General features: G+C 46.5%; 1 protein-coding gene across 1 annotated transcript in view; it reads right to left on the reverse strand.

Annotated features, from left to right (window-relative positions):
• Positions 1-23291, reverse strand: part of LOC137305854 (elongation factor 1-gamma-like) — a 38195-nt gene extending 14904 nt beyond the window's left edge. Inside the window, exons 1-5 of the mRNA XM_067974789.1 lie at positions 23209-23291; positions 22164-22322; positions 19192-19255; positions 4491-4633; positions 2658-2801 (exon numbers count right to left, since the gene is read on the reverse strand). Coding sequence (XP_067830890.1) covers positions 2658-2801; positions 4491-4633; positions 19192-19255; positions 22164-22322; positions 23209-23220 — 522 coding nt within the window. The 5' untranslated portion in view covers positions 23221-23291. The remainder of the gene's footprint in view (positions 1-2657; positions 2802-4490; positions 4634-19191; positions 19256-22163; positions 22323-23208) is intronic.
• Between the last annotated feature and the right edge of the window lie 1437 nt (positions 23292-24728).

Here is a 24728-nt window from a genome sequence, read left to right on the forward strand (position 1 = left end):
CGTCAGGTATATGGCCCTTCGGGCATCCAGCAGAGAGCCCGAGGGGGGGGGGGGGAAATCTGCTCTAGTATACCAAGGGAGGGAGCTAGAAATAATCAATTCTTGCAGATTCTGGGATGGCAAGTGTTGGAAGGTGGTTGGAGATGGAAGAAAAATTAAAAAATTATGGCCAAGAGGACACAGATACACCTAAGCAATACTGAAGATTTGGTACTCTATTGAGTCCCCTTCAGCAAGGTTCACTCAATATAGTGTAAAACTCCAGCCAAAACAAACGGCCATGTTATCTCTACCGCTTCAGGTGAGGTGCCTGAAGATTGGAGGGTAGCAAATGTTGAGCCTTTGTTTAAGAAGGGCAGCAGGGAAAAGCCTGGGAACTACAGACCGGTGAGCCTGACATCTGTAGTGGGTAAGTTGTTAGAGGGTATTCTGAGGGACAGGATCTACAGGCATTTGGAGAGGCAGGGACTAATTAGGAACAGTCAGCATGGTTTTGAGAGAGGAAAATCATGTCTCACGAATTTGATTGAGTTGTTTGAAGGGGTAACCAAGAAGATAGATGAGGGCTGTGCAGTAGACGTAGTCTACATGGACTTCAGCAAAGCATTTGACAAGGTACCGCATGGTAGGTTGTTACATAAGGTTAAATCTCATGGGATCCAAGGTGAGGTAGCCAATTGGATACAAAATTGGCTTGACGACAGAAGACAGAGGGTGGTTGTAGAGGGTTGTTTTTCAAACTGGATGCCTGTGTCCAGCGGTGTGCCTCAGGGATCGGTGCTGGGTCCGCTGTTATTTGTTATTTATATTAATGATTTGGATGAGAATTTAGGAGGCATGGTTAGTAAGTTTGCAGATGACACCAAGATTGGTGGCATTGCGGACAGTGAAGAAGGTTATCTGGGATTGCAACGGGATCTTGATCAATTGGGCCAGTGGGCCGATGAATGGCAGATGGAGTTTAATTTAGATAAATGTGAGGTGATGCATTTTGGGAGATCGAATCGGGCCAGGACCTACTCCGTTAATGGTAGGGCGTTGGGGAGAGTTATAGAACAAAGAGATCTAGGAGTACAGGTTCATAGCTCCTTGAAAGTGGAGTCACAGGTGGATAGGGTGGTGAAGAAGGCATTCGGCATGCTTGGTTTCATTGGTCAGAACAATGAATGCAGGAGTTGGGATGTCTTGTTGAAGTTGTACAAGACATTAGTAAGGCCACACTTGGAATACTGTGTACAGTTCTGGTCACCCTATTATAGAAAGGATATTATTAAACTAGAAAGAGTGCAGAAAAGATTTACTAGGATGCTACCGGGACTTGATGGTTTGACTTACAGGGAGAGGTTAGACAGACTGGGACTTTTTTCCCTGGAGAGCAGGAGGTTAAGGGGTGATCTTATAGAAGTCTATAAAATAATGAGGGGCATAGATAAGGTAGATAGTCAAAATCTTTTCCCAAAGGTAGGGGAGTCTAACGAGGGGGCACAGATTTAAGGTGAGAGGGGAGAGATACAAAAGGGTCCAGAGGGGCAATTTTTTCACTCAAAGGGTGGTGAGTGTCTGGAACGAGCTGCCAGAGGCAGTAGTAGAGGCGGGTACAATTTTGTCTTTTAAAAAGCATTTGGACAGTTACATGGGTAAGATGGGTATAGAGGGTTATGGGCCAAGTGCAGGCAATTGGGACTAGCTTAGTGGTATAAACTGGGCGACATGGACATGTTGGGCCGAAGGGCCTGTTTCCATGTTGTAACTTCTATGATTCTATGAAGCAGTAGAAATGGCAACACTGCGCCCAGTGTACACTCTTCGACCATGAAGATTTTTTCTTCTATCTAAAAAAAGTCAAATCAACTCATCACGGCCAGAGCCAAGATTGTCCCTGCACCAAAATTGAAGAATCAAGCTTTCCCAGAATAGATTGGAAAATCAGCCACAACATCCAGAAGTTAATAAAAGCAGACAGCTGATGCATTCACAAGGGAGGGGGATAAAAAACAAAACAGGCAGCAACTATGGATTTGGCATCAGTTGAAAAAGCAAACTGAATACTGATTAGCTCCCTCTTCACAAAGAGTCTGAATGACTTTACTGTATCCAATGTAAAGCAGAGTCAATCTAGCCAAGTCCTGTTCTGTGGTGCAGATGTGAAAAGTCACATCACTATCCATACTGTCGCCGCCAGCTCGATGAAACGGGAACATTCTGGTAATTAAAAGTGCAGGCAGGCCTGAGCCCAGAATTAAACACCTCCTCAGTCTTGGGAATCAAAAACAAATCAGATAAATCATGACATTATCCAGTTACCTGTTTAGATATTTAAACTAACTCATGCCAATAGCGAGCTACAGTGATAGATCAATCAACAAATGGATTCCAATTTGGTTGCAACAGTAACAGATGCAAACTAACCAATGGGAAATGAGCACAGTCAAAGCCCTCCAGTATCTTCCTCCCCAGCCCAACATCAAATACCCCAAGGTCAGAGAAAACAATTTGATTAACTACAAAACCTACACAATTGTAACCTTGACCAATTTAAAGAGGTTGAGGAACAAGAGAGATGATAGAATGAAGACACCTTCAGTGAGGGACTCCTGCAATTACAAAAACAGTAGGAATAATTCAGACCAGGTCAACATTCAGCAGACAATCCTTACCTGTTTATAGAGTCCCAGCATTGCACACACCAGCGTGATGTCAGCTAGAGTGATATGCTCACCCACCAGGTATGTCCTGACATGGAGGTGATCATTCATCAACAACAGAACCTTCTTCACATCTGCTTTAGCTCGCTCAGTCACCTGCAGAACAAGATTACATTGCAATCCTGCAGTTCAACTGATCAGAAACGTTGCAAGCACGGCAGAATAGAGTACCAAATCTTCAGTATTACTGGTGTATCTGTAGAGCAACATGAGTCTTGATGGGACAGGAATGAAGATGGAAACCTTGAGTTAGATGCTTTTCACTTATTTATCAGGGGTGGTCTTGAGGGGGATGGGCACAGAGTGATGTCTTCTGGAAAGCATCAACCTGTAGCCAGTGCTAAGTTTTGATGCACATATACCTGCTATTAGAATGCTGAAATATGTAGACGCTTGTAGTCGGGGACACTAACAGCAATGGCATTGTGGCCATTCGAGTTATCAGTCTCAAACCAACCATGAAATTGGAAGCTGCACCACTTGGTTCTGCAGAATTGGATTGGAGGTTATGACCTCTCGCTCTGCAAGAGCCAGACTGATGTTAATTGGACTTTTCCTTAATGGTCAGACACATTTAGGAGCAGTGACTGTTGAGAAGCAAGTGTGAGGCTGTTCTCCCAGGGTCATTGATAAAGGCCAAATATGAAGAGCCCAGAAGGTTCCAAGTTCAATTCTTCGTCTGTGCCACATTAGAATATTTTAGCAGGGGTAGCATTTGAGGAGTTACAACGGGCCTCAACACCCTGTGGCTTCTTGCCCCTCTCCCCAGTTCCCTACCCATCCAAGGCTCGCTAACTCCTGCTCTGAAGTTAACACGGCTGTCAGATGAGGATTGGGTTGTGCTTGGCCCAGGTTGAATAGCTGGTCACCAGCGAGGCTGTGTCCCAGAGTGCACTTGGTGCTGTGCACAGCAAGAGTTAATGAAGGGGGAGGGGCTGGCCTTCAACAGCAAAGTTTAAAAGTGGAGATATTATGTAATCACTCCAGATTGTTCGCATTTGGATCAAAACTTGCGACAGTCAAAGGCTGCAGCCAATTTCATGTCGAGTCCAACAAAGAATTACATTTCCTGCTGCACTGCGAGAGGTCATTTAAACAGCGGCTAGTAACTCACTGACTGTCAGAGCTATTCCCTTGAACACTAATTTCATAGACAGCCTCACGTTCCCACAGACAGCAGGAAGGGTGGGCTGCCTTTGGGGAGGGAGCATTACATCAAGGCAATTTATAGCTCGAGCACAGCCCGAGGAGAACTCGGGCACCCAGGGCTGGTGGGGAAGCAGCACGTTTACAGCGTGTGGACTGATCAAATCTGTGCAAGGGAATGGGAGGGGCCGTATGGGAGTGTACCAGAACCACCGCAGCCCCAAACAACAAGAGTACAGAGCAGGCCCAGTCTTTGTGAAAGAGACAGGCTGATGTTTCGGGTTTGTTGAGGTACTTGAGCAGGTGGGTTGTTAATCCAAGGCTCCTCTTAGAGGCTGGCCAGCAATTCTCGGCCTAGGAATAGGGCTTGGCAGGGAGTCAGCTTTTCAAGTTACCTGCTCCACTGACCAGCTACCAACTGCAGCCAAAGTACCAAGTGATGGAGTCCCAACTATGCCAGCTTCAAGGAGAGTGTTACACTGGGGATTAAATAAAGGTTGGGCCTCCCATCACAGTCAAGTTAGTGCTCCTGGTTAGTGCTACAATAAATAATTAGAGTTTAATAAACTAGTGGCAGGCTGATGGATTGGACCAAACATAGCCCAGTTTTAAAGCCAACGCCCAAGCCTGAGAACGTACCAGCTCACTGCACTTCACGATGCCCAGAGTTGGGAAGACCCAGGCCGCAACTGGAGGGATGAGCTCACTTTCAGCAAAGTTGATCCACTGCTGAACGAGGACAGATTCTTGTCTGGAAGAACCTCGCAGCACATTGCTACTAACTGGAAGGAGGAGAAAGATCAGATCGTTTGGGACCCAGTGCAGACAATCACTCGGAAATAATTTGTACCGACACGATTACGTATTGAGAATGCCAAACTCTCATGAATCACAACCATTAATAGTCAAAATATCAAAGACATGCTCCCGCCTCCACTGAGCATGTCCCAGCAGGCCAACGCTGCACCAGAGAGGCACGTGTAAGTTGGCATCTGAAGACAGACATGCATTTATATAACACCTTTCATGACTCCAGGACATTCCAAGGCATTTTACTGATAATGAAGTACTTTTAAGGTGTAGTCACTATTGTAATGTAGGAAACACAGCAGCCAATTTGCACACAGCAAGATCCCACAAGGACCAGATAATTTTTATTAAATTGTTGGTTGATGAAAAATATTGGCCAGGACACCAGGGACAACTCCCCTGCTCTTAAACTTTTACGTCCACCTGTGGGCAAATGGGGCCTTGGTTTAACATCTCATCTGAAAGATGGCACCTCCGACAGTGCAGCACACCCTCAGTACTGGCACTGGGAGGGTCAGCCTAGATTATGTGCTGAAGTCTCTGGAGTGGGACTTGAATCCATGACATTCTGGTTCAGGAGTGCACTCTACCCACTGAGCCACTGCTGTGGAATTTATCATTCCAGGTGTACACCATGTGTCACTGCTCCTTCCACCAACGTTGCCAGTAACATCAGGCAGGATTGAGTTAGTGGTGCGCAAGCCGTTAGCTCCAGCTATCAAATAGTTAAAAAGTTCAGAGAAAAAAAGTTAGGCGGTTGAGATTTCAAAGCAGGAGACTGAGGTTATCTGATTCCAGTTTACGATGGTGATTAAAATGGATCCCAGTAAATTGCTCCCTCTGCAGAACAATGAATTCCTAGCCCTTTGAAACAGTGACCATACATCACAATCCTCCAGTTCAAAATAGTCCCATGCCTCAAACCCTTTAAATAAAACGAGGTTTTTTGATCCAAATCTTCCAGCTTGGGTTATTTAAGATAGCGAGTCTGCATCCTCTGTACACTAAAGTACAGTTCAAGGCCACGAGCGCAACACAGCTGGAGCACATCTGCTGCAGTTCCTCCCACAGGGAAGCCTGGAACAAGCAGCCAACAACTGCAAGCACCTGCCACATAAAGCGCCAATTAGGCAGGAGGGGCAAAGGGGGCACAAGGCACTGGGGGCAAAGGGCATAGTACTGCCAACGAAGGTGAAGAGCCAACTGCTTACAAATTGGCTCCGTTCTGTGGGAGCAGAATCAATGGCAGTTTTATTGAATTTCTGATTAAACAAAATTCAGTCTGAAGTACAAAGTCTGGCCAATTTAAATGGAGAGAGACATATCCAATCCTCATGGAGGGAGAGGACTAACCCAGGCCTGGGACCCAACCCCCCTAATACAGATAGAACGTCAATTTACAGAGAAGCAGCAAACAATTACATTCGGCAGGGTCCTGGGACTAAAACAGGCAAATAATCCAGACAGGAGTTTAATAAAGGACACAAGACCGGCCCAATTCCCGATGTACAAGGTAGAGCTGAACATTCTCCCAAACTCAGCTCGACCCTCGTTTAAAGAACTGAATTTCTCAAGAGAAAAATGAAACCTTTTTTGCTGCCACTCATTGAGACAAGAGAAAATATCACTCGTGTCTGCTCAAGCCATCAATTCAGATCACCAATTCCCCACTGTCAGAGAAAAACTTCAATATCCTTCCAAGCAGAATAGAGGCACGTTTACAGCACAGGCTGGGATCTCCTGCCAACCCCCCCCAAATGGAAGGAGTGTTCAGGAACAAACGCACGCAGCACTTCCATTATAAACAGGACATCCTAATCACACAGAAGCTTCCTCTGCAAAGACGGGCAGTCTGCAGCTCCACCCTGGCAAGGATCACGTAATGCTACAACTGATGGTGCTCTGCTCACGGGGTCTCATCCCCTCGATCTCTGGGAACAAGGCAAGGACCCAAAACACAATGAGCTTTCAAAAGAAAAAAAGGCAAACTCCCCCCCCCAGTGAAATCTCAGGATTTCAAACCCAGTTTACAGGAGCAAACATTAACCAGTCCATCACCTCCGTCCCAAAATCAGCTGCTGTGTCCTGGCCACAGGCTGGTGAGATGAACCCACTGAACTAGTAACATTCACAGAGCACCTTCAACATAGAATAAAAGGATCCCAAGTCACTGGAGAGGCCAAAGGAAAAAAATGGATGCTGAGTCAAAGGAAAAATTAGAAGAGGTTAAAAAAAGCTTGGTAAGAGGTGGGTTTTAAAGGAGTAGCAGAAATGTTTAGAGATGGAATTCCACCGCACAGGAAGCTGGAAGCATGGTCATCTCAGGGTGAATGGGATACTGAGGTTGCAACAGTCTGGTTCAACCAGAGAGTGACTAGGGAGAGGGGGTGAAATCAGTGTCAAAAAGGTAGAGTTTGTGGCAGAGGCCAAGGATAGTGAATCAGAAATGTTACAGCATGGAAGGAAGCCATTCGGCCCATCGAGTCCACACCAGCTCTCTGCAAGAGCAATCCAGCTAGTCCCACTCCCCCGCAGCCCTGCAAATGTTTTCCTTTCAAGTACTTATCCAGTTCCCTTTTGAAGGCCATGATTGAATCTGCCTCCACCGCCCCCTCGGGCAGTGCATTCCAGATCCTAACCACTCGCTGTGTAAAAAAGCTTTTCCTCATGTCACCTTTGGTTCTTTTGCCAATCACCTTAAATCTGTGTCCTCTGGTTCTTGACCCTTCCACCAATGGGAAGGGTTTCTCTCTATCTACTCTGTCTAGACCCTTCATGATTTTGAACACTTCTATCAAATCTCCTCGCAACCGTCTCCATTCCAAGAAGAACAATCCCAGCTTCTCCAGTCTATCCACGTAACTGAAGTCCCTCATCCCTGGAATCATTCCAGTAAATCTCTTCTGCACCCTCTCTAAGGCCTTCACATCCTGAGATGGCTTCAGTCTTCCCAATGTTTAACTGGAGGAAATTACAGCCCATCCAAGACTGGATGTCAGACAGCACAGAGGCATGGGGGGGGGGGGGGGGGGGTAGAGTTGGAAGCCATCGGCATACATCCAGAAATTGACCCTACATCCATACAGATGGTCAATTAAGGACCAGCATGTAGATGAGGAAAAGGCGGCCAAGAGCAGATCCTTAGGGGATTTGAGATGCAGAATGGGAAGAGCAGCCATTGCTGGAGATACTCTAGCTACAATTGCAAGGACAAGAATGGAATCAAATGAGGGCTGTGCCTCTGAGCTGGACCAAAGGATGTGCTGGAGGAGGATGCTGTGTTAAAGGTTGCAGAGAGGTCAAGGAGAGATAGCACACCATGGTCATACTCAGCAATGTCATTTGTGACTGAGGCCAATGTGAGGGCTGTAGCAGGGATAGATTCAAACATGGAGCTGCTGGAGAGATGGGTACAGATTTGAGGTAACACATTCAAGGGCTTGAGAATAATGGGATGTTGCAGATTGGTGGGGGAGTAGTTTGCAAGAAAAGACGAGTGGAGGGTGGGGTTTGAGGGGGAGGTGGTGAGACAGTGGTTTTGAAAGAGGGAACTATTTAAAATATCATTGGCATTGGGGGGAGGCCAGGAAGGAAAGTTGGGTGGTCAGCAGTTTAATGGGAATCGGGTCAAGGGAGCAGGAGATGGGTCTTATGGTCAAGGTGAGCTCAGAGGGTATGAGGGGAGATAGGAGAGAAACCAGAGAAAGATGAGAGTTCAGGGCTAGGTGGGCATGGAAAGGGAGGGTGGGAAAGAGATGAGAAAAGCAGAATGGATGGTCTCAAACTTGGTGATAAAAGTCCTGGAGCTCCTCACACTTAGAGGCGAGAATGGAGCAGGAAGAGGAGGGGTTTAAGACGGTTGGTAGTGGAGAGGCCCTAACCCTAACTCCAGGAGTAGTGCGTGGCCTCAGCACTTGACATAGTCCAGCCGTATCTAATGATTACTGACTAAACCAATTGCATGGCAGATATGCTCACGTCTGCACCCTTTGGATTTGAGGGAGTGAAGATCGGGCTATACCAGGGTGATGAGAAGCAACAGTTCCAAGGTACAGCTGGCAGCCATCAGTGTATGAGCTTGCCGAGTGGCAGCACGTAGACTCGGATGAGCCAGGCCAAGGATGGATTCTTAGGGCATGCCCATGGTAACAATGCAGGGGTAGACAAGAAGCCATTTCAAGAAATGTTCATTGCTGAATCAAACGGCTCCTGTATTTCTGCAACTATTGGTCACCTTCAATTAAAATGAAGCAGGAGCCTTTAATTTTGCTTCCCTTTGGACTAAAAGGATATGTAGCAGCCCAGTCACCGTAGTGAAGGAGGCAGCTACAGTGACATTCCTTCACCAAACAAGTAAATCTTAAACCAAAGGCTACCATTAGGAAATAGTCTCTTTCCTCTGTACAAATTTCACTTTGGAAGTTTATCGCCTGGTTACCTGGAAGGTCAATGTGATCACTGGGATTTCAATAAATGTAAAGTTTTGTGTGGATCCAGTACAAAACTGACAAACACCAATCAGTACAAACCTGGGCTGTGTCTGAAGATCATTGTAGCCAAGTGTTGATTCAGGTCACAGTCAGTCACTGGTAGAGAAATCAGTCATTTGAGAAGGGCATTAACTCAAATGAGACTTTTCCTACCATATTTTGGAACCCTTCATCAAATCCCCTTTTATATCACATTCTGAACTTGAAGGATCTGGTCAGGACTTTAACTGAAGATAATGGGAGGTCAATACAAGGCAGAGATGTGCAAACCAAATGGCTGGTTCCTGCAGGTAGCAGAGAGATAAGCCCAGTCATAGCCAGGCCAGAGAATGGGCACTATTGGCTTTTGTGCTGTTAGCACATTAGTTGGAGACATCAGGCAAAAATCTGAGATGAGGCCTGGGGGTGGGTCCACTGACTTGGCAGTTCTCCTGCCCGAGTCAACCTCCTGCTATAGAAGGATTATTTCAAGCAAAGCCTTTAACGGTGATGTTTCCTGAAGAGATAGAGAGTCAGATTAATACAATTACCAAGAGCTGTATACATTAGCTGGAAAGGGGTTTGGTTCTCGAATTCTGTACTTGGTTAGAATCTGGGTTCCTGTACAACAAACTAGTTTTCAGTAACTATAGAAATTGTGTCGACTATTCACAACTGAAGACCCACCAACTCACTTCATGTCTCAGGAGCGACTGTTAGGTGGGGAGGGCGGTCTATCCAAGACCCCCATCTTAAACCAGAAAACATTCCCATAAATCAAAGGTGTTACAGCTGATAGACTTTTGGCTGGCAAAAGTCTGAGCATGGTTTTAGTCACCGAGAGAACGATTTTAGTTGAGGTCGTGCTCCTACACTGCTCAGTCAACAGAACACCACAACTATGTCATGATGCAACTTATAAATCAGCACATGTACCCAGGATATGATTCAATACTTAATTTTAGCCAAAAATACTCATTAGATCTGATTAGCTTGGATGACCGTAGGCACTGTTATAAACTGCTCAGTGCCAAGTTCGACAACAGTTATTTGCCATTTCTGCAGATCTACAAACAGTGCTGGCGTGTGTCTGCTTCAGGGCAAGGCACAGCATCAAACACTACAGTTTAAAAAAACTACACACTGAAAATCAAAACCAGAAGATGCTGGAAATACAGGTCAGAGGGCAGAGCCCAGCTTGTATTTTGGACGCAGAGCACTGATCAAAAGGGTCTCTCCCAGAACAATCTGCTCATTTTTGACAGTGTCCCAAAGTCTATTTCCAGCACAGCTAACACCAGCTCCTTCAATGATTGGGGAGTCCATTGAGAGTTAAAGGGCAAAATCCTGCATTTATAAAGCCCCTTTTATGTCCTTGAGATATTCCAATGTGCTTCACAAACAAGTTTTTTTTTTAAAAAGGTCAGTTTTGTCAGTAAACAAGGCAACCAGTTTTCACACAGCAAATCAACAGATTACAACACTATGTTTTGGTGCTACTGGTTAAAATGGCCCATATCCCACTAAAGGAACCACCCATTCAAATATTGCCATGGGATCTTTTATAGCCACATTATTGGTTTAAAAAAAATATCATCTGAAAGTGATGAGAAAGCTCCTCTCCGAGGGACTGGCCCAAACTGCCCTCTAGTGGTGTTCAGTCTCTATTCAAGTTTCAGAGAGAGTGCTGGTAAATTATTGAACAGTGCAATCCCACCCTCACTGAACATGCACTTTCCAGCAGTGATCAATGGACAATGATCAGAAGCAGGTCCCCTGGAAGATTGTCTCCCCTTCAACTAACCCGAGGACAGAAGCCACTTGGACTGCCTCCACTTCCCAGGCAAGAGATTGAACCTGGTCTGTATGACTCAGTACTGCCCAGGGACACCCCCCCACTGGGGAGCCTGTCAGTTATTTATCCCAGTTAGACAGCCTGTTCCAACCAACCAGAATTCAGATTCACCACTGTCATCTATAAGTGAACTCCAATAACCAGAAGCTCCCTTAAAGACAAAGCTTTTCTTGTACACACCTCAGTGCTGTTGTGTGGCACTACCACCGTGCTAAATGGGATAGATTCAGATCAGATCTAGCAGCTCAAAACTGGGCATCCATGAGGTGCTGTGGGCCATCAGCAGCAGAATTGTATTCCAGCACAATCTGTAACCTCATGGCCCGGCATATTCCTCACTACCATTACCAACAAGCCAGGGGGATCAACCCTGGTTCAATGAGGAGTGTAGAAGAGCATGCCTGGAGCAGCACCAGGCATACCGAAAAATGAGGTGCCAACCTGGTGAAGATGCAACACAGAACTACATGCATGCAAAACAGCAGAAGCAACATGCTATAGACAGAGCTAAGCGATTCCACAACCAACAGATCAGATCAAAGCTCTGCAGTCCTGCCACATCCAGTCATGAATGGTGATGGACAATTAAACAACTAACAGGAGGAGGAGGCTCTGTAAACATTCCCATCCTCAATGATGGCGGAGTCCAGCATGTGACTGCAAAAGACAAGGCTGAAGTGTTCACAAACATCTTCAGCCAGAAGTGCCAAGTAGATGATCCATCTCGGACTCCTCCTGATATCCCCACCATCACAGAAGCCAGTCTTCAGCCAATTCGATTCACTCCACGTGATATCAAGAAACGGCTGAGTGCACTGGATACAGCAAAGGCTATGGGCCCCGACAACATCCCAGCTGTATTGCTGAAGACTTGTGCTCCAGAACTAGCTGCCCCTCTAGCCAAGCTGTTCCAGTACAGCTACAACACTGGCATCTACCAGACAATGTGGAAAATTGCCCAGGTATGTCCGTCCACAAAAAGCAGGACAAATCCAATCCGGCCAATTACCGCCCCATCAGTCTACTCTCAATAAACAAAGTGATGGAAGGTGTCGTCGACAGTGCTATCAAGCGGCACTTACTCACCAATAACCTGCTGACCGATGCTCAGTTTGAGTTCCGCCAGGACCACTCGGCTCCAGACCTCATTACAGCCTTGGTCCAAACATGGACAAAAGAGCTGAATTCCAGAGGTGAGGAGGTGAGTCACTCGCCGCAGAATACCCAGCCTCTGACCTGCTCTCGTAGCCACTATTTATATGGCTGGTCCAGTTAAGTTTCTGGTCAATGGTGACCCCCAGGATGTTGATGGTGGGGGATTCGGCGATGGTAATGCCGTTGAATGTCAAGGGGAGGTGGTTAGAGACTCTCGTTGGAGATGGTCAATGTCTGGCACAAATGTTACTTATCTGCCCAAGCGTGTGACTGCCTTTGACATCAAGGCAGCATTTGACCGAGTGCGGCACCAAGGAGCCAGAGTAAAATTGAAGTAAATGGGAATCGGGGGAACACTCTCCAGTGGCTGGAGTCATACCTAGCACAAAGGAAGATGGTAGTGGTTGTTGGAGGCCAATCATCTCAACCCCAGGGCATTGCTGCAGGAGCTCCTCAGGGCAGTGTCCTAGGCCCAACCATCTTCAGCTGCTTCATCAATGACCTTCCCTCCATCATAAGGTCAGAAATGGGGATGTTCACTGATGATTGCACAGTGTTCAGTTCCATTCACAACCCCTCAGATAATGAAGCAGTCCGAGCCCACATGCAGCAAGACCTGGACAACATCCAGGCTTGGGCAGATAAGTAGCAAGTAACATTCGTGCCAGACATTGACCATCTCCAACAAGAGAGTCTAACCACCTCCCCTTGACATTCAACGGCATTACCATCGCCGAATCCCCCACCATCAACATTCTGGGGGTCACCATTGACGAGAAACTTAACTGGACCAGCCATATAAATACTGTGGCTACAAGAGCAGGTCAGAGGCTGGGTATTCTGCGGCGAGTGACTCACCTCCTGACTCCCCAAAGCCTTTCCACCATCTATAAGGCACAAGTCAGGAGTGTGATGGAATACTCTCCACTTGCCTGGATGAGTGCAGCTCCAACAACACTCAAGAAGCTTGACACCATCCAAGATCAAGCAGCCCGCTTGATTGGCACCCCATCCACCACCCTAAACATTCACTCCCTTCACCACCGGCACACAGTGGCTGCAGTGTGTACCATCCACAGGATGCACTGCAGCAACTCGCCAAGGCTTCTTCGACAGCACATCCCAAACCCGCGACCTCTACCACCTAGAAGGACAAGAGCAGCAGGCACATGGGAACAACACCACCTGCACGTTCCCCTCCAAGTCACACACCATCCCGACTTGGAAATATATCGCCGTTCCTTCATAGTCACTGGGTCAAAATCCTGGAAATCTCTTCCTAACAGCACTGTGGGAGAACCTTCACCACATGGACTGCAGCAGCTCACCACCACCTTCTCAAGGGTAATTAAGGATGGGCAATAAATGCTGGCCTTGCCAGTGATGCCCACATCCCATGAACAAATATTTTAAAAATGCATTAAAAATCAAGACCCATTGACTCCACAGGAATTCATTCAGGATCAAACAGTTGATTTCTGTCCCTCCTGAAACCTACAGATTAACCTGCAAGTGTCACATTCTCCAACTACCCATTTTACCATTTTAAACCTTGGATACCCTGCATCATGAAAGTTAACTGAACTGCAAGTAATTACACCCAGGAGGAGCTGCTGTTCACAGGTTCAAAACAGGGGAAAGAGTTTCAGAGAACAGGAGGCCTGGACATTAATCAGGGTTCAGAAAGCAGCAACAGGATTTCTGTGCATTGGGCCTCTCTTCCTTCTCCCTCCACCGAAAGCCTGGCTGACATGTGCTTTGATCCTGGTTTAATGCAACATTATAGGACACGTGCAATCCATCAGAAGTCTGCTGCTCTACACCATTTACATTCCACCACTTCACAAAAGCAACTTTCCAGAGGGCAGTTGGTCTGGAAATGGCAGATTAATAGCTGCTGCCAGATGTTTATTCTAGTCTGCCAGATGTTTCATTCCACCACTTACTGGATTATCAATACACTCCATCTCAGCAAGCCTCCTTATTCATCAGAAGTCAGCTTTGTTTCTAGCTCAAGTGAAGGCCTAAAAGCTTTAGTGAAACATTAAGAGGTCTGAATTTCAGGACCATCTAAGAAGTGGACTAACATGTGCCAGTGCACAAGACAGTTACACAGGAGGAAGGCCATTAGGTCCATCTTAAAATTCATCCACCTAGGGAGATCCCAGAGTCCCCATCTCTTCTGGGACGGGTATGCCAGATGCTGATCAGTGTTCCCCAGGTTTTTGCTGCTCAGTAACGAAGAGTTTAATCAGCATCCAGACACTTGGTCAACCGAGCCAATGCTGCCTCCTGTTGGATAAACCACACCACTGTCTGATGTCAATTGAAACAGGTTCAGGAGGAGCTGTGCAGTTCAGCAGCTTTATAGATTGGCAGAGACCGTCCTTCCATCCTTCCTCCCTAAAATTTCTAAGTATCTGACCCTCAGTGTAAATTAGGTCAGGCCTCCTGCATTTCACACTAGTTAGTACCCAGACATAAACAAGCTTCAGGAAAAGGCCCCCCCCATCAAATTATAGCACAAACCCAATCTCCCACCCACCCCCTCACCAGGTCCTTTAACCTCTTCTCCAGAAGGTCATTCAATGACCCATTAACCCCATTTTTATGGTCTGGGTCAGTGACCTTCCCATTTCTGTGCTGGAACATTCCAAGACACCAGCAATATTTATTTTAAATCTCAATATTAAAATACATGTGGAGATGCCGGTGATGGACTGGGGTTGACAATTGCAAACAATTTTACAACACCAAGTTATAGTCCAGCAATTTTATTTGAAATTCACAAGCTTTCGGAGGCTTCCTCCTTCCTCAGGTGAATGCTGTGGAAATACAGGCAATGTAGCATCATTACGAGAACAGGGGAAAGCAGTGATTCCCATGGGAGGGGGGGCGATGGGGACACATTGTATTTTTCCCCTGTCCTTGACCATTTCACCTTTCGTTCCTTCAAGTATTTTTCAACCCAACACCAGAGACAGATTATCTGGTCATTCATCTCATTGCTATGTGTGCAAATTGGTTGCTATGTTTACCGATAGAAATCAGAAAATCTATGGCACAGGAGGTGGCCATTCGGCCCATCGTGTCTGTGCCGGTCAAAAATGAGCCACCCAGGCTAATCCCACTTTCCAGCACTTGGTCCGTAGCCCTGTAGGTTACGGCACTTCAAGTGCACATCCAGGTACTTTTTAAATGCAAGAGGGTTTCTGCCTCTTCCACCCTTTCAGGCAGTGAGTTCCAGACCCCCACCATACTTGGTGAAAAAATTTTCTCCTCAGCTCCTCTAATCCTTCCACCAATCACTTCTGTGAGCATCAGCACAGGCCCCAGGGATTTACAAACAGACACTGTGAACTTTTGTGTTTAAGATTTTTCTGCTGAAGAAAAAACAGCAGCCAGTTTGAAAAGTGGGTGTGGCCCAGGTGTGTGTAATGGATAAGGGATTCTGACCAGACCCCCTAAGCCAATTAAGGGAAACGTCTGAGCAGACAGAGTTTCTCTGGGAATACAATGAGCCAGGAAGGGCAATGCATACAATAACTGGCAAGAGATGGAGACACCATTGTTAATCAATGTTAAACCACTTAGCCCAGGACCGGGTGTGAAGTGAAACCCACTGTCAGCCATTACCACCATTGCCTCGATGAGGTAACCCCAAAGGGCGGGAAACCAAACAAAGGAGGGCCATCAAAATCCCAGACTGGTTGGAAGCAAAAAAAGGACATCATTGTGAGATTACTGACTACACAAAAACCACACTGCAGGAAAAGGAACATTTCATTCTTTGGGGTGAAGAAGTTTGGAACTTTGGTGGGGGGTATAAGAGGAGTCAGTTTTGGGACTTTTCGCTCTCTTGCTTCCTCACCTGCTCTCACCTTCACAACATGAGTGAGCACTCCACCTAGGGCAGAGAGAGAAGAAACCACGAGAAGCAGAGCCTTGCTCTTCACCTGTATGGATGAACTACTCCCACTCTTTTTGATATATTGAAGATGGCGGTGTGTTAACCTTAATAAACACTGTACAACTGAGTCTCAAACTTGTCTGAGTCAATTCTATTCGCCGTAATTGTGGGAAAAAAAGGTATTTCGAACCACCTAGGCAAACCAGTTACACTTCCTTCAATTTTGTACACATCACCCCTCAGCCTCCTATGTTCCAAAGAGAACAACCCCAGCCTATCCAATCTTTCCTCATAGCTAAAAACGCATGCACACATCGACCTTTACCCTTTGCTTCCTGTCACTTAGCCAATTTTGGACTTTCCCTTGGATCCCACAGGCTTGTACTTTGACCAGTCTGCCACGTGGGACCTTGTTTGCAACCATCTTCAGCCAGAAGTGCCGAGTGGATAATCCATCTCAGCCTCCTCCTGATATCCCCACCATCATGGAAGCCAGTCTTTGGCCAATTCGATTCACTCCACATGATATCAAGAAACGGCTGAGTGCACTGGATGCAACAAAGGCTATGGGCCCCAACAACATCCCAGCTGTAGTGCTGAAGACTTGTGCTCCAGAACTAGCTGCGCCTCTAGCCAAGCTGTTCCAGTACAGCTACAACACTGGCATCCACCCGACAATTTGGAAAATTGCCCAGGTATGTCCTGTCCACAAAAAGCAGGACAAATCCAATCCGGCCAATTACCGCCCCGTCAGTCTACTTTCAATCAGCAAAGTGATGGAAGGTGTCGTCGACAGTGCTATCAAGTGGCACTTACTCACCAATAACCTGCTCACCGATGCTCAGTTTGGGTTCCGCCAGGACCACTCGGCTCCAGACCTCATTACAGCCTTGGTCCAAACATGGACAAAAGAGCTGAATTCCAGAGGTGAGGTGAGAGTGACTGCCCTTGACATCAAGGCAGCATTTGACCGAGTGTGGCACCAAGGAGCCCTAGTAAAATTGAAGTCAATGGGAATCAGGGGGAAAACTCTCCAGTGGCTGGAGTCATACCTAGCACAAAGGAAGATGGTAGTGGTTGTTGGAGGCCAATCATCTCAGCCCCGGGGCATTGCTGCAGGAGTTCCTCAGGGCAGTGTCCTAGGCCCAACCATCTTCAGCTGCTTCATCAATGACCTTCCCTCCATCATAAGGTCAGAAATGGGGATGTTCGCTGATGACTGCACAGTGTTCAGTTCCATTCGCAACCCCTCAGATAATGAAGCAGTCCGAGCCTGCATGCAGCAAGACCTGGACAACATCCAGGCTTGGGCTCATAAGTGGCAAGTAACATTCGCGCCAGATAAGTGCCAGGCAATGACCATCTCCAACAAGAGAGTCTAACCACCTCCCCTTGACATTCAACGGCATTACCATCGCCGAATCCCCCACCATCAACATCCTGAGGGTCACCATTGACCAGAAACTTAACTGGACCAGCCATATCAATACTGTGGCTACGAGAGCAGGTCAGAGGCTGGGTATTCTGCGGCGAGTGACTCACCTCCTGACTCCCCAAAGCCTTTCCACCATCTACAAGGCACAAGTCAGGAGTGTGATGGAATACTCTCCACTTGCCTGGATGAGTGCAGCTCCAACAACACTCAAGAAGCTCGACACCATCCAAGATAAAGCAGCCCGCTTGATTGGCACCCCATCCACCACCCTAAACATTCACTCCCTTCACCACCGGCGCACTGTGGCTGCAGTGTGCACCATCCACAGGATGCACTGCAGCAACTTGCCAAGGCTTCTTCGACAGCACCTCCCAAACCCGCGACCTCTACCACCTAGAAGGACAAGGGCAGCAGGCGCATGGGAACAACACCACCTGCACGTTCCCCTCCAAGTCACACACCATCCCGACTTGGAAATATATCACCGTTCCTTCATTGTCGCTGGGTCAAAATCCTGGAACTCCCTTCATTACAGCACTGTGGGAGAATCGTCACCACACGGACTGCAGCGGTTCAAGGCGGCAGCTCACCACCACCTTCGAGGGCAATTAGGGATGGGCAATAAATGCCAGCCTTGCCAGTGACGCCCACATCCCGTGAACGAATAAAAAAAAAAAATCCATGTAGACTACATCAAATGCACTACCCTCCAAACCACCTCAAAAAATTCAATCAAGTTAGTCAGACACGACCTTCCCTTAATTCCATGCTGACTGTCCTTGATTACTCCGTGCCTGTCAGTGATGGTTTATCCTGTCCCTCAGAATTGATTCCAATAACTTGCCCACCACCAAGTTTAGACTGACTGACCTGTAAATACTCTGTCTCTCCCTCACTCCCTTTTAAAACAATGCTATGGAACATTGATTTCAGGAGTGATCCATTAGCTGCAAAACACTTCTATGTTCGAGGACAGGAGTGGTGATTTAATGCTGGTTGCCTCATCGAGATGCTCTTCCTACATCACCCAATTTTCACCTTGAGTTTCGCAAAACTCCATTGTCTAGCCATCACCCAGAGAAGTCTAGACCCAAACATGACATACCTTCAGATCGGGCAAGTATTTCCAATCACCAGTTTAGTGGGTAATCCCATCTCCAAAAGAGAAAATGTCTTTTAAAGACATGTCCACAGATCAGCAGTTGAGAAGAACTCAAACCCAACATTATATAGAGAGTCTTCGAGGGGAAGATGGTGGCATTGAGCCTAACCCCTTGGACGGTTTCCAGAACTATTAAACAATGTGTGTAGGATTTTGTCTCATTGGAAATAAACTCAATTGACTATTTTAACCTGCGCAGTGGGTACCATATTGATAAAATTCTACCTTACATGTGGGGGAATCCAAAACTAGAGGACATAAATACAAGATAGTGACTAATAAGTCAAACAGGGAATTCAGGAGAAACTTCTTTACCCAGAGAGTGGTTAGAATGTGGAACTCACTACCACATGGAGCAGTTGAGGTGACTAACGTCAATGCATTTAAGGGGAAGCTAGATAAACACAAGGAAGAAAGGAATGGAAGGGTGAGATGAAGTAAGGTGGGAGGAAGTTAGTGTGCTATAAATTCTATGTACAGATGGAGCAGTGGAGAGTCCCAGCAGGGAGGGGAGCAAGGGGCAGGAAACAGAAGGCTTACTCACCATAATAAGCAGCAGCATTACTTTCCTGTAGACAGAAACCACTATCTGCCACCAACACTGGCACCTACAGGGGAAGCAGACAGGTTGAGGCACAGTTATATCCACATTAAATTAGGTGGGTCACTTTTACGCTGCAGAGCGCTGGAGGCCATCCTGCAACACGCCACTGACCGACAGGGATCCTCAGAGGAGGCGTCACTCGTTGAGTCACACCTCCTGCCAGCACTTGGTGTCAGGCCCATCAGCTCGTGGCTGATCACACTGCTCTCCCAGCCCATCACTGCACTATTGGCAGCACAAACACACAGGGGAGGTCACACCAGACAAACCACGTTCCAAACAACTGAACTGCCCATGAACTTTTCCCCAAAAGTATAACCGGGGTAAATTCAGCAGCTCAATAACATTTGTAATATTAAAACTGCTGTCCCTTCTACTCAATAAATGGAGATACCCATTAGCCCACAATACAGTCACACAGAGAGAGCACAGCCTGGAATGCTAACACAAGCCCACACCTCAGCAGGCAGAGAGAGGGTGAGCTATTCACAAAAACCACCTGGGCCCAGCTCCTGCTGTGCACCTTGCCAGCTGAGGTCTGGAGCAGTGCAACACATCTAAACTTGACTAAAACCACTTCCTCTATTGGTCAGAGGTAATGTCCCTCAGTCCAGAGAAGTTAGAACCAAGTCAATTACTGCATTAACCCTTCCAGCTCCTGCATTCACCCAATTTGCCACCTCTATATTTGGTGGAACTCCCCTCCATTAGGGCCAAGTGACCTCACCCCATTGAGAATTCTCTAAATGCTAGGACAGTCCCACTGGATTGGAAGGTAACAAATGTTACCCTACTATTCAAAGAGAGAAAAGGAACTACAGTTAGCCTGACATCAAGAAAATGCTGGAATCCATTATTAAAAGGACATGGTAACAGGGCACTTAAATCATAATATGATCAGGCAGAGTCAACATGGTTTTATGAAAGGGAAATAATGTTTGACAAATCTATTAAACTTTGAGGATGTAACGAGCAGGGTAGATAAAGGGGAAACAGTGGATGTCATATTTGGATTTTCAAAAAGGCATTCGATAAGGTGCCACATAAAAGGTTGTTACACAAGATAAGGGCTTATGGGGTTGGGGGTAATATATTAGCATAGATAGAGGATTGGTTAAATGGACAGAAAACAGACCCGAGATAAGCGGGTTATTTTCAGGTTGGCGGGCTGTAACTAGTGGGGTGCCGCAAGGATCAGTGCTTGGGCCTCAGCTATTTACAATCTATATTAATAACTTAGATGAAGGGACCGAGTGTAATGTATCCAAGTTTGCTGACAATGCAAAGCTAGGTGGGAAAGTAAGCTGTGAGGAGGACACAAAGTCTGCAAAGGGATATAGACAGGTTAAGTGAGTGGGCAAGAAGTTGGTAGATGGAGTAAATATGAAATTATCCAATTTGGTAGGGAGAATAGAACAGAATATTTTTTTAAATGGTGAGAAACTATTAAATGTTGGTGTTCAAAAGGATTTGGGTGTCCTTGCACAAGAAACAAAGTTAACATGCAGGTACAGCAGGCAATTAGGAAGGCAAATGGCATGTTGGCCTTTATCACAAGGGGGCTGGAGTGCAAGAGTAAGGAAGTCTTACTGCAATTGTACAGGGCTTTGGTGAGACCACACCTGGAGTACTGTGTAAAGTTTTGGTCTCCTTATCTAAGGAAGGATATACTTATCATAGAGGCAGTGCAATGAAGGTTCACTAGATTGATTTCTGGGATGGGAGGTTGAGTAGAATGGGCCTATACACTCTGGAGTTTAGAAGAATGAGAGGTGATCACATTGAAACATAAGATTCTGACGGGGTAGATGCTGAGAGGTTGTTTCCCCTGGCTGGAGAGTCTCGAACTAGGGGGCATAGTCTCAGGATAAGGGGTCAGCCATTTAAGACTGAGATGAGGAAAAATTTCTTCACTCAGAGAGTTGTGAATCTTTGGAATTCTACCCTAGAGGGCTGTGCATGCTCTGTCGTTGAGTATATTCAAGGCTGTGATCAATAGATTTTTGGACACTAGGGGGAAATCAAGAGATATGGGGATCAGGTGGGAAAGTGGAGTTGAGGTCAAAGATCAGCCATGATCTTACTGAATGGTGGAGCAGGCTCGAGGGGCCGGATGGCCTACTCCTATTTCTTAGGAATTTGCAAGAGCTCAAAGAGCAATAGTCAGGCTAGTAAACCACCCAATTCCCTCCTTGCCTATGTCGCACCAACAAAATCATGATTTAGAGCCCTCAGCCATGTTAAGAGACATCTCTAGTGTTCAGACAAGCACAGACTGCAGGGCCATCCAATCACTCAGTTCAGACCGACAGCTCACCAAGAAGCATTTTTGCCCAGGCTTACATTCTATTACTGTGAAAAAAAAGGGAAAGGACAAACAGTGGAATGGGAAAAGCCAGGTTGAGGACACTCAGTTAACACCATTTCCATATTATAGTATTGAACCATTTATCAATGCGAATCTATTTAAAATTTGCTACAAGTCACCACTTATTTGGAATTCACTATTGCACCAGGCCCCTAGGGGGCAAGCTCTCCATAGGAATTTCCCCATTATAAAAACTACCGACACATTTACCACTAGAGGAACACAGGTTAAAACTAATGGCAAACAAATTTAGGATTGATGTCAGGAAGTTCCTCAGTGATCAATACATGGATGGGACTCCAGATACAGCAATGGAGGCAGAAACCCAGCAGTCATTTAAGAAGACAACAACTGCCAGTGTAGAGTTTCCAGATGGATCAATTAAGATGGGCCAAATGGCCATCCACATCCATCAGGACCATGCAATTTTGCAGCAAATCACATCAGCCATCTTTGCCATTAAACCCTTTCTTTAAAAGGGAAAAGCCAACTCAAAATGGCTTCCTGGAGACCTTCAGGACACAACCAGGACTAGCTGACTGACCTTTCCCAGGGGGAATCTGTTCAGGAAATACGGAGTTACACGACCAGTCTCTGGGTGGAACGCTGGACCCCCAGACACAACGGTGAGCGGAAACTCACTGTATTCAGCGGCAATCAGAACTGGGTAGGACCTCCAGAAATCAGGGGGAGTGTACAGAGTCTGAAAGACAAGAAGCCATTATCAAGCAAGGAATCAAATTATTTATATAGACAGAAATAGGATTAGGCCTTTAAGGGTTGCCAACACGAGTTGGAGGTTATCACATGATCTCATCTCAAACCACCCCACACGTAACACACCCATCCTTGTGACATGTGATCATCCCACACCAAATTTAAAGGGAAAAGACTGTTAGTCAATTGGATATTTTTGACTGTCAGGAAAATTAGCTGTTTAACCAAATCCAATATTTTTACAACTAATAAAATGCTCAAAGAAAATGAAACTGTACAATTTTTATTAACACCCCTATGATTTTCCTCCTGGGTTACTCACAGCAGTGTCCAGGAATAAGATTAATTGCCAGGAGACTCCAGGCCAATCCTGGAGGATCGGCAACCCCACCTCCACTCCTTCTCTCCCACCTCATGGGACCAGGAGAGGCATGAACATGAAACCAGACAGGATGGGGGGTGGGAATAAGAGAGATAGTCACCTCTAAGCACAAAGCAAGGACAAGCAAAGGCCATTCAACCCATCCTCTGGTACATTAGCCCTCCCACCTGGTCCAACCAAGTACTTTAAACAAGTAAATTCCACAAAGGATATCACAGTAACAAATCCAGTGATTGTTGTCCAGAGCAGCATAAATTTAAGTTATTATAAATAGTAATTCTATGTCCAACTCCAAATAACTAAAACTCAATTACAAATTCAGGCCATTCGCAATAACCAGGCCCCAGAAACCATAGCAACCACCCCCAAAAGGGCAGGGAAAATCCAGGCAGAAAAACACATGAAAGTCCACAAATATCCACAGCAAACAGCAACAGATCACCCACCCACTCAATGGCAGAGTGTTCAACCAGATTGTGCAAAACCTCACCATTCCAGCCATTGTACAGCAGACCAGGCCCCACCACAAATACCTGCAGTAACTGTGGGTAAATGGCCTGGTTTTCACTCCAGCTCAACATTTGCTGCAGGTGCTGGGAACAGGTGATAGTTGCACAACTTAAATATCGCAATTTAGCCTTATTGTAATTTAAAGGGACAGTGTCTCAGCTGCCAGAGGGCAATAAGGGAGGCAAAGTGGAATGGCCCCACATCACAAGCTCTAATTTGCCTGAGCTGATGAAAGAATTGCATCTATAGCATCTTAGAACATCCTAAAGCTCTTTACAACCAATGAATTACTTTTGAGGTATAGTCACTGTTGTAATACAGGAAGAATGTGCACAGCAAGATCCCACAAACAGCAATGTGATAGTGACCAGATAATCTGTTTTTTAGTGATGTTGGTTGAGGGATAAATATTGGCCAGGACACCGTGGAGAACCCCCCTGCTCTTCTTTGAATAGTGCCATGGGATCTTTTACATCCACCTGAGAGGGCAGACAAGGCCTCGGTTTAACATCTCATCCGAAAGACGGCACCTCCAACAGTGCAGCACTCCCTCAGTACTGCGCTGGGAGTGGGGGCCTAGATTTGTGTGCTCAAGTCTCATGGAGTGGGACTTTGACCCCACGTCCTTCTGACTCAGAGGTGAGAGTGCTACCCACTGAGTCACGGCTGGCAGTAGAGTGTTATTGGTGCAACCTAATGTCTCCACAAGTCCCCACCCCATCCCACAGGCGAGTGGGCATTACTGAAACAAAACAAGTGGCCCAATGGACCAAAAATGGGAACAAGTATTATACAGTGATATCATTCTCATTGTTGATGAGGCAAGCAATGTTCTGCGCAGCCCACCAGTCACAGAAAGCTCCAAACAGCCAAGGGACACGGTGAGATCTCACTCCAACGTCTACTGGACGTGGACTAGAGTTTGGAGAAAGAGCAAGCCTGGACCTGTGAATGGCTGCTTACACCAGGCCCAGGAGCAGACCCATAAAGAGGTCCTCTGATCCCCTCACCCCTCTGCAGACCATTGGCCAAGGATGAGGAGTGTGGGTCTGAAGTCTAACCCAACGTTGAGGAGCAGCCCCATCACATCACCAGCAACTCAATGAATTGCACTTTTGCGACGCATTTCACTATAAATGTGTTGATTGTGTGACAAACGGGAGATCTGTTGATAGAAACAAGAGGTTGACCATCCGGATTTGAAGAGGACGGGGGATGGGCGGTGCCTGCTCGATCATTTTAAGAAGGTTGCACACTGCACAATTGGGGCCCATTTTGTGTTCCTGGACATACAGTGAGGTGCAGTAGGGACCACTCATCCAGTTCTGGGCCGGACAGTCCAGGACCAGAGGTTGGTTCCTGGTAATTGGGAAGATTGAAGGCGGACAGAAACGTTTGGTTTTGCAAAACGACAACTAAAAAAATGTCTGTGTGCATGTGCTATGACCTGAGGGTGAAGAGTCCAAGACTGTCTGAAGGGAGAGGCCCCGAGGCACGAGG

This window comes from Heptranchias perlo, chromosome 41 (assembly GCF_035084215.1).
Source record: "Heptranchias perlo isolate sHepPer1 chromosome 41, sHepPer1.hap1, whole genome shotgun sequence".
NCBI classification, from domain to species: Eukaryota; Metazoa; Chordata; class Chondrichthyes; order Hexanchiformes; family Hexanchidae; genus Heptranchias; species Heptranchias perlo.